Source organism: Filicampus tigris, chromosome 8 (assembly GCF_054856515.1).
Source record: "Filicampus tigris isolate MCC_2025a chromosome 8, RoL_Ftig_1.0, whole genome shotgun sequence".
Taxonomy (NCBI): Eukaryota; Metazoa; Chordata; class Actinopteri; order Syngnathiformes; family Syngnathidae; genus Filicampus; species Filicampus tigris.
In genome coordinates, this window is record NC_141224.1 from 13958685 (window position 1) to 13969409 (window position 10725).

General features: G+C 42.5%; 1 protein-coding gene across 2 annotated transcripts in view; it reads right to left on the reverse strand.

Moving 5' to 3' along the window:
• The window catches only part of kirrel2 (kirre like nephrin family adhesion molecule 2), a 42360-nt gene extending 38415 nt beyond the window's left edge, over nucleotides 1-3945 (reverse strand). For both annotated transcript variants that reach the window (XM_086037523.1, XM_086037524.1), the window contains exon 1: nucleotides 3445-3945. In XM_086037523.1, the coding sequence (XP_085893649.1) occupies nucleotides 3445-3484 (40 nt within the window). In that variant the 5' untranslated portion in view covers nucleotides 3485-3945. The remainder of the gene's footprint in view (nucleotides 1-3444) is intronic.
• Between the last annotated feature and the right edge of the window lie 6780 nt (nucleotides 3946-10725).

A 10725-nucleotide genomic window follows, 5' to 3' on the forward strand; every position in this document is an offset into this window, starting at 1 on the left:
AATATTTCTAAAAAGGAGTCCACCCAATAGATAGATAGAAAGATAGATAGATGGATATATGGATAGATAGATGGATAGATGGATGGATGGATGGATGGATGGATGGATGGATGGATGGATGGATGGATTTTCCACCCCCAAGTGAATGTAATTGATCAAAATACTACGTTAAATACAACTTGACAACATCAAACACCAATACACAGTTAGACAGGAAGTCAAAGTAAGCTAAAATACATCTTAGCCATGGCTACGTCTCTTAAATAATGCAAGACACTCCTCTCCAGGAGTCAGCTGTATCCGGATTCTGCTGGATCGGCACTATGCAACTCGTGTCCAAAGCCGGCTGGCTGAAGTTCCTGCCAACAAACTTTCTACCACTAAGCTAAGGAAGTAAAATGAATATGAGTGGCGGGCGGTGATGGTGGGAGAAGTTAAGAGGAACAATGAGTGAGTGTGTTCGACATCCGGCGAAAAAGGTTAACGACGCCCTGCTGCTTGTCCCTGGTGTTTTCCCGCCGTGTGCAATCATTAAGACACTGGTGACACATCTAAGCCTAATGTCTGCAACAAGACTCTCTCCCCTCTCTCCTCCACCCACAATGACCCCTCACTCCCCCACCACCTCCCTCCACTAGAATTCAAAGAACCATAGCTCATGAAATATGCAGACTTTCTTAAAGCCACCCTACTGGGGGCCAGGCTGTCTCTGGGCCCACAAACATGTCTGCAGCGCACAGGAGACAAATCTCTAGTAATGGGCAAGAGGGGAGATGATGCTTGGTAACGGCTTTTTAGGTGCGTGTGAGTGGGCTCATTAAGATGATGCACTTGCATGTCCCCATGACCGTTTGTCACATGTTCACCAATAAGCTGGGGAAAGGGAAAAAAATAAAGATTTCTGGGAAGGGGGACGGTGATTTTTTTTTTTGCACGGCGTTGCAACATGGGGTGGCGACACGACTTAAAGAGGAAGCAGTAGAAACTTGTAATCTCAGCACTCAGCCTTTGAACTCGGCCCGATGAGACACAAGCTTCCCAAAGCAAAAAAAAAAAAAAAAAAAAAAAGGTTTCCAAAGAAGCGCTCGCAGAAGATTACTCAGAATACTGATGTAGTGTGGAATCAAATTCCTCAGGGCGCCAAGGGGGACTTTCCGGGAAAGTAAATTGCGAGTGGGGAACAAGACTGTATTCACCCTGCGTGCAATCATGTGCTAGGACACATTGTGATGTAGCAAAAACGGTGAGGAAAATGAACAATTGACATTCAATCAGTACCAAATTACACTTTCTCTGTCAGTTTTCCATTACTCGCCTTGGATTGGGATTTACACCTTCTCCGTCACTTATCCACTACTTGCTCGGATTGGGGCGATCTGTTTTCTACTTGAAAATAGCACTGTGAGAAACCGAAAACCTCACTGATTTGAATACATCCGTCAGTGAGGGTCTCCAACATTCACATCTCGCCATGTGATGACATTTATCGGAGAGGAGACTGAGGGTAGCATGTAAACAGCAGCAAAGCGGAGACTGTGGAGGATAATATAATGGCGGTCAGAGGGAAGTATTGGAAAAAACTCCGTTTTCAATAGCGCTTGCTCTCGTTTGGCTGACGGGCGGGCTGGAGCCACGCAGAGTCTGACAAACAGGGTAAGCTCAGGCTGATAATGACCAACCGGTTACCAGCAGTGGCATCAATAGCGGCAAAAAACAAAAAAAACATAAATAGTGACTAGTTTCAAGCCAAAGTACTGAGTAGATGCATAAAAGTGTGAAAAAAAACTAGGGCACCACATTGGATTAGTGGTTATGTGTCTCACAGTTCTGAGGGACTGGGTTTAAATCTTTGCTCTGGCCTTACACGTGTGGATTTTGCATGTTATCTCCAAGCTTACGTGGGTTTCGGCTTCCTCCCGCATGCCCCAAAACATGCACCGTAGGTTCATTGAAGATTAAACATTTAATTGAATGTGAGTGTGTGAGAGGCAACCAGTGCAGGGTGTACCGCGGCTCTCGCCCAAAGTAAGCAAGAATAGGCTTCAGCACCTGTAACTAACTGTAGTCAAGTAGCAGTACAAAAAGATGGATTAAAAAAAAAAAAAAAAAAATCAAATGTAGCCTATATGTTCTTTGTCCATTTATATTTGTTTTTGTGCGCAACAAACAGGTCCTTAGCGGAGGTATTCTGACAGTTGGGAGTTGGAGTGACTTTGCGTGAAAGCTTTAACAACAACAGCGCGCGGAAAAAAAAAGCGCTCCAAGGTGTTTTACACTCTAATTAGGGCAGCTGCTACCATTTTCATGATGTGAGTGCGTGTGTGACCGTGTAGAATGTGTGTGAATGTGTGCTGGATTTGGAAAGGGGCGGGGGGGGGGGCGGTTGGAGTTTGGCTAAAGTGCCACTGTCTGGCTACCGGCTCTTCCCTCCTTCTTATCCAGCTGTTGCTCGTCTGTCAGGGAGCAAAGGTTTGCTGGCATCCTCGAAGTCCCCCGACCCACCCACAACCCCCATAATAACGAACCCATGTGGGGTGAATGGGGGCTAATGGTACAGCGGTGCTCCCAACAAATGGCTTTTAAGCACACAATATCATTTGTTAAATAACCTGAAATCCTGGCTTGTGATTCTGTCATATAAACCCCCCCCCCACCACCACCACCCCCCAATGTGTGAAATTAACACGCTTGTGCATTCCATATGTGTGTGTGTGTGTGTTTTCTTTAACAGCTCTGGCACAATGCTGATAAGTCTCAGTGTTAATTACCTCAAGCTATTTTTTTGCATCAGGACATATGCGAGTTATTAGCAGTCAGTCAACAGCCAAATCATGCGTGGAAGTGGAGAAAGTTTAGGATGAAGTAGGATTACTTTTTAAAGCTGATGTCCCTTTAACTTGATTTATCGATCTGATCAACACAGTTGGGAGTTTTCCAGAGTATTAATTATCATGAGGGTAAGGATGGGTGTGGGGGTGGGGGCGTGCTGGTCAGGGGGGCTATTGGAGGGGTAAAAGAGAAAAACAAATACACTCTCTATTCCAAGCACGCTAATCTATTCAATTTACACGGACCTTATTTTTTTAATTCGCCTCGTCTCACACATTCAGTTTTCAAAACGTTTCTCCTCAACTTTCCTTTCCGTGTCCCCGCATCCGCGACCATCTCCACGCGCTACCCAGCAAAGCCTCGCCAAGCATCCCAAGCAAAGTGCGTTGTAATCCACTCACTGCCGCGCCACTCGCCACTCAGTGTGATGCAATCATGCTTCCCCCAACTAATTGCATGCGTAATTCCACAGATAACGCGGTGCCTCGTATGTGTGGATGTTGAGTTGTCGTGCGTGGAGCGGCGCGACGCACTGGCTGCCCTGACACAGCGCGCGTTAAGACGCACTAAAACGTCCATTTAAGACAACAACGAAGAAATAAAGAGTGGTCTTACCTGAGGCCATAAGGCAAAAGATGAGGTAAAGCACGATCATTGTAGTAACTTGTCCCCCCGTGGCCGCGTGGATGAACGCCTGCTCTGTTTCGTACGGGGCTGCTTGTGGTCCTCACTCACTCTCTCGCACGCACTCCCGTGATATGATCCACTCGAGTGCAATCGCTGTGAATAAGTCCCAACACTTGGTGGAATAGTCACAGATGCATGTTTCCGACTCCTGATAACTTTCCACTCTGCGGAATCAAAGCCACGAATCTGGAAAGGCGGCCCACTTGCTCACTGCTACGCGCTCTCCTCCAGGACGGTGGACGCGTGTGATGATGGAGCCGGCTGAAGTTGCCTCTCTCCTCCTCCTCCTCCTCACTCCTCCTCCTTTTCCTCCGTGTGAGTGACTCTCTCGCTGTGATGTATGTATGGAACACACGCACCTCTCGCGCACACGCACACTCCTCTCTGCTTCTTGCCAACGGGAGACGCGCTCTGACACTCTCAGTTGGGGGCTTACACCACATTTGGAACCAAGCTGAGTATGTGGAGCCCCTTTGCCTCACACGCACGCCGGTGGGGCGGTGGGAAGGGTGGGCGAACCTCCCACCACCACCCTCTCCCCCGCCTCTTGGGGCCCCCTATTGGCTGAGCTGGCGTCCAGGGGAGGGCTTCGTTTGAAACAGTCATCGCGAGTTAAATGTGTGCTTGAATAAACATTTTGCTGTGCAGACGCCCAGACGTTAACGGCCACTAGCATCATCAGAGGTGGACATTTCTTACAGTCTTTACTTAAGTAGAAGTGCAGATGCATGCGTAAAGAAGGTCTTAAAAGTAGAAGCAATCATTCATTGCCTTCACTTATATTAAAAAGTACTTTGAAATGTATTTAAGTACAATTTTTTTTTTTATCAACAATATCTGTTTTTGATGACTTGGCACAATGGAAAAAGCCTCTGCACACAAAATGATTTCCTTCTTTTATTCAGCAGTCACACAGAGGTTCACACCCCCATGTCACAAGATTCCCTGTTTATTATTAATCAATCAATCAATCAATCAATGGCCTTTGACTTTACCTTCATTTCTTTATTTTTTTTTAATCATCTGCAAGATTAAAAAAGTAATCAGCCTATTTTTACAGTAATGAGTAAGAAGACAGACATCTGTTTTCAAATGGGGGGTAAAAGTAAAAAAATACCAGAAAATATATCTTAAGGAAAAAAATGTACCTAAAAGTACTTGTCCTTTGTGATTTCTCCCCACTGATCTTAAAAGAAGACCGCCATTTTGTCCTTGTTTGTTTGTTTGGATTCTCAAATGACTTTTGCTACATCAAACCAGTCGCAGTATTACCACTTGTCAATCATTCAGTCAATCAATAAATTCAATCCTTTATTTTCACCCTCAGCCTGTCCCATCTGACTTTGCATGTTTTTGGAATGTGGGAGGAAGCCGCAGTACCGGGGAGCAATCCCACACTATCACATGCATGGAGAGCAAGAAAACTCCACAAAGAAGCCGGATCGATCCAGAACCATCAACTGCAGAACCGTAAGGCATGCGTCATAACGATTCATCCACTGTAGCAACCTCTTTTAGTTCAATCAAAGTTAAATGAAGTGTATCTATCTTTCAAGATCAAAATTATATTGTCTCCCATCACAACAACCCTAATTAGATCATGCAGAGGCAGGAACGGGATCGCCGAATGCTGCCTTTACAAGGATAATAATGCTCTTTAATTGAACTGAATTTATTGTACTATTCCCTCAATTGGGAAATTCAATTTGTGCTTGTTGTAGTTTGCAGTGGTGTCGAACAGCACTGCATCATACTGAGAGCTGTTTCTTGTCTGGCCCCGCTCACGTAGCTCAATAATCTTAGTAAAAATATTAGAAATACCTCTCGGTATGATAGCGTTACAAAACTTTCATACGGGTCAGATTTCCAAATATATTATCCCTTTGCAAATACAGTCTTAGAAATGGAAATAATCTGTTCCAGTGTCAAACTGTTGCTGTCATGACATCATTTTAACATTCTGAACAAAACACTTAACCACAAGATATAAAAACAATAAAACGCTGATTATTAACATGAATGACATACAGTAGGTGTAAAATAACAAATTGAATTAATTCAGCATCCTTTTCGTGTCAATATACAAGTTTATGTTCCGTTTATGCCATGTTGCAAAACCACATATTACAGAGAATTACAACATGTCCTTTTGTCTTTCAGTAGACAAAAAGCAAGGCAAGACTAACAAAGGCATTTACAAAAATAAAGACAAGCATTTGAGGAGTTGACTGATTTATACTACACCCCAAACCTAGAGAGTCCTAAGATCCATACAGAGAGCAGGCGTGGCCACAAATACTGTGCAGCGTCAATTCTGGACCTGACCAACACTTAAAATTGGATTGGGAGGTTGTTTTCATCAGCATTCTGAATAGTTATGCAAGTGTCACGAGAAGCAACAAAACGCTCTGTTTGGAGTTGACTATTGACTATGTGAGTTGACTATATGAGTCGTTTGACATTCTGTGTTCAGACTGCGCTTGTGGAATACATTTCATTTCAAACCCATCTTAAAGTTAAAGGGAAAATAAATAATGCCAAGTAAATTCTTCAGTGCTCACTGAATGATGTCCTACAAGTGGTTTAAACTCCAAAGTTTTCCGACTTAAGAAGAATATTCAGAATTTTTTAGACTGATCTAGTAGTGAATCGCATACAGTAAGTATTCCCACCTACGGACCTCTATCAAACGGAAATTCCCTCACCCGGAAAAACAACGTATGCATTAAATCATCTACTCCTATATTACATTAATGATCGATTCCTTACCTTACATCGAAGTTCCGGTATTGTATCATGAACCCGGAAGCCATAGCGAAGCCCGCAGTAGCGCAAACTCAAGCAGTTCCCACTCGATACTCTGGAAACACTTTGACCGCTCCGCCATCATCGGATCCAAAACGGCAACATATAAGTTACTTCTCTTTGGCATGCGTTTTGCTGAAATTGCAAAAGATTTTAAATTTCATTTACATTTTCGTCTGTAGCTCATGGCGTCCAAACGAAGAAGAACGGTAATGACCGTGGAAGAGAGAGTGAAATGCGTTCGATTAAGCGAAGCTGAACACAAAGTAAAAAAACATCCAGGAGACACTTGGAGTCGAAGAAACTCAAATCTACGAGACTTTGAAAAACAAGGAATCGATTCTGGCTCAGTACGATTCCAGCAGTTTGCCTGCTCAAAAGAAATTGCTTGCAGCTCGACGGGCGAAGTACAGTGGCGTAAATGAACGTGTCCTTTTGTATGCACAAGAATCCCCAGCCATCAGTGATGATCAACGGGACATTTACTTGCAATTAGCAACAAAACTATATGATACGCAGAAAAACATTTTCATACAGCAAATAATGAAGCCAACACAACAACGCAACATAGACACATTTTCTCCTAAATCTGAGAAAAGTCAACATTAGAATACAGTTCAGTTTACTCTAGTTAAGTACAGTACTGTACTGCATTGGTGTTACAGTATTTTTTTCAAAAGTATTTGGATCATTTTTGTTATACCGTACTGCATTTTGTTCATATACCTGTACTTTATGGTGCAGTTTTTGTCTAGTAATTTTTTTATTATTATTATATTGCTTGTGTTGTTAACTTGTTACGCATGCATTTTGTTAACATACTTGCACGTTTATACAGGACATGTACCGTAGTCGTTTCCCACATAAGGAAATTCCGTTACAAGGAAAGATTGCAAATATGATTCCTTACTAGAGAATACTTACTGTATTAACATGCACGTGCACCGATTGACCCCAGTGGACCCCAGTGGTGCTCCAGCCCCAGTCTCTGCCCTGGATGAAAAATAGTGACCTTTCTGCTGCAGCCCATTTTTTCTTTATTCATTAGTTTGAAAAAAGACAAAAACATCATTACACTCAAAGTGTTTTGATATCGGCATTTAGTTAAGTCTTTGTGAGAATTGTGCCTCTCACTGATCTGCGGCACACATATGCTGCCCTTTGCCTCTTTTGTTGACTGACTGTGTTGAGTGTGATGACAGAAATACAAGTTATAAGTTGTTTTTTTTCCCTTAATTGCATGAATAGTTGTGGTGATGGGTGCTATTTTTGGGGGCTTGAGCACCTGCCCCCAAAAATGTCTCGACATGTGACTACATATTAATTCATTCAATACCAGACATTTTCAGACTCTCTTTTATCCTGTTTGAAAAATATATATAAATAAGTTAATGTGAATGAATGGCTGGACTGTGAAAAGACATAAATATGTCTTTGGGATTGAATGATACCAAAATCATTCCAAAATCAAAATGCACTTTTTCTTTACAGTACACTGTAAATGATATACCAAGAAATACATCTAAATTCATATTTCATGTACTGAAAAGGGCAGATTGCGATTTTCACTTGGGAAGTAACGTTACACAGTTCAGCTCAAAATTGTTTCTTTCGCTGCCAAACATGACATCGCATTACAACACAAAATAAATAGCTGCAGTAAAACAGTGTGTTTGATTTTGAAATTATTTATTTATTTATTCATTTATTTTTTGCCATATTTCTTTGCAAGTGGAAGGAAAATGGACCTTATTGCAGGAGCAGTTTGATCTCAAGTGAGCCTGTTGTCATGTGGCGGGCGCACACAAAGAGAAGAGAATTGTTATCATATTTCAACAAAAGCAAAGGCCTTTTATTGAGAGATGAAAACAATACAGTCTATCACTTGCCTGTGGCTGTTAATAGACGCACCCTTTCATCTGCCTCATTAGTTATTCAAGGATCTATTGATTAACCCAAAATAATAGGCCTTACAGTCCTCAGTCCTCTGCTTGAATAATCTTTCACGTGTGTGTTTTGTAGCAGGCAAGAGACCTTTATTTAGCATTGACACGTCCCCCTAATTCACACACACAGGCAGCACACATGCGCCCAGTTAACACAACCAGGTGGTGAGAGCTCCGCAAGAGTGTGAAAAATTCATCAAAGTGGACATACTCAGGATTCATGTTGCCTGTGTGGACTTGGGGGGGGGGGTGTTTGGATGTGGGAATGATCACCTTTTGGACAATCCACATCACGAATAGCATTGTTTCACCCCCCTCTCCAAGAAAAAAACTGTAGTCTAAAGGGCAGCCCCTTTCTGTTTATTGCCTCTCACTAATGCAAACATAAGGGTCCCCTGCCAGTAAACACATGTTGATGGGAGAAACAGCTTGCACAGCCGGGAAGCCAACTGAGGTTATTGCGAGGGAGCACATGGATGAGCGATGCGTGTGTCTCAATGTGTGTTTGCACAGGATTCCACACTATTGTGCTATTTTTACAAACATCACAGAGCCATCCAGCTCGCATGTTGGTGCTCGGAGGTAGGAGATTGAAACAAATCGCGCGTGTGTGCGGGATCTAGTGTTTGCGCGTGAATCCATCAATGATTGACTGGAGGTTGGATGATAGGCGCCGGGGTGATGTGCAAAAAAAGCAGTGGGGGGGGCGGTGGCGGTGGCGGGGCTCCACCAGTTGTGCTGTGCTAATAAAATCGACATCCATTGTGTGGAGTCTGTGGCTTGCGTTGACATGTATGATGTCACACAGACGGACGGTAGACGAGGGCAGATGATACACACCAATGCGAGTCTTAATTACGATGGCCACCGCGGCATCAAATGGAGGGCGCCCATACTCCCCAAGCTTTTGGCTGTGTGAATAATTGATGAATAAAAAGGGGATTTTCAGCAGTGGGTTTATTAATAATAGATAGGGTTTGATATTTACTAAACTGTTCGGCGGGAGAAAGGGGTGACAGTTTGGATGTCGTCTGCATGGTAATGGTAAGGAGGTAATAAATAAGGCATGAAGCGGCAATATATGGAAATGGGATTCATAAGGAAATGAGAATAATTTAACAAAATATTATGATGACCCCGGGTCAATTAAAAAGATGATGTCCGTCATGCTGGGCTTTAAACTCACACTCCTTGCTCCCTCTTTTGGTGTTATTCGGCGGAGGGGAGCTGTGTGTTTGGATTCAACGAATATGAAACTGAATAAATCAACCTTGTTATCTCGGCGAGGTAAAGATGACATTTTTCTTTCATAAGTAAACAGAATGAGCCACAAGTTGAGGAATGCGTTTTGTTTAGTTTGAAAACCTTGAGCTGGGTGGGAACGTTCGGCATGGCTTTCAATCATAACGCGCATATCTGGACGCATTCTTTAAATTCTGAATAATCAACTGTGCATTTGTTGAGAAAAGAAGGCCTTACCGCGTATTATTCCCATCTACTAGAACAGTCAGACGGATACAGTTCAGTTGGACTTAACTTTTTGTATATTTGTATTTCATCTTTAGGAACTGTTTTTAAACTTTAATGTCGGTGTAATTTTCATTTCACTTTTATGTCCAATACACTTGAATTGAATCTGACTCGTCTCAAGTCTTTTGTTTCAAATTTCCTGGTGCACTGTTAATGTTCACACATAATGTTACATTCAGCTATCATTAAATGTACTTTGTCTTACTTTTATCTTGTTTTTGAGGAACACTTACGCCTACCACACAACTGTATTTTATGATTGATCATAGTGGTTGTTCTTGGTGAGTCAAGTATTTTTTTAGGGGGTACGTACTTGGTGTAAAAAGTTTGGGATCCACTATACGACAACATACTGTTCGGAAGTGTGATGGTGTGTTGATGCCTGGGGCCAGCTTTTCGTCAACAGAGCGGACTTCTCACGATTGACAACCAATCGTCAAACTAATGGGTGGGAAGATTAGGGCAGACATACTTTTTTTCACCGATTAAAAAAAGTGTTCATGGGAATGGGGGGAACATACTTTTCCTGATTAGAAACCAATCGTCAAATTATTCAGAATTTTCCGAATAAGTCAGAATTAATGCATACCTGCGTCCTCCCTCCCTTCACGCTTAAAAAAAGAACGAAAGAAAGAGCAGAACATGTGCACAGTGAGTTCTTTAAAACAAATTTTGCCTGACTTTATTTTGCAATCTTTTAAATGCATTATACTCGTTACAAAAGCAAGAGGAAACTCAACTCGCTCTCAGCTGTATATTTGCGCCGCGCAACACACAGAACCAGATCACACACATTCAGGCACACAAGACGAAAAGTCAGTGTGGAAGGGGTATCGTAACTATGCTGCACCTCAAAAAATCCAAACAAAAGTCACCTGGGAGCATCTCTTGTGAAGTTTAGAGCAACTGCATATTGCAAATTGCACAC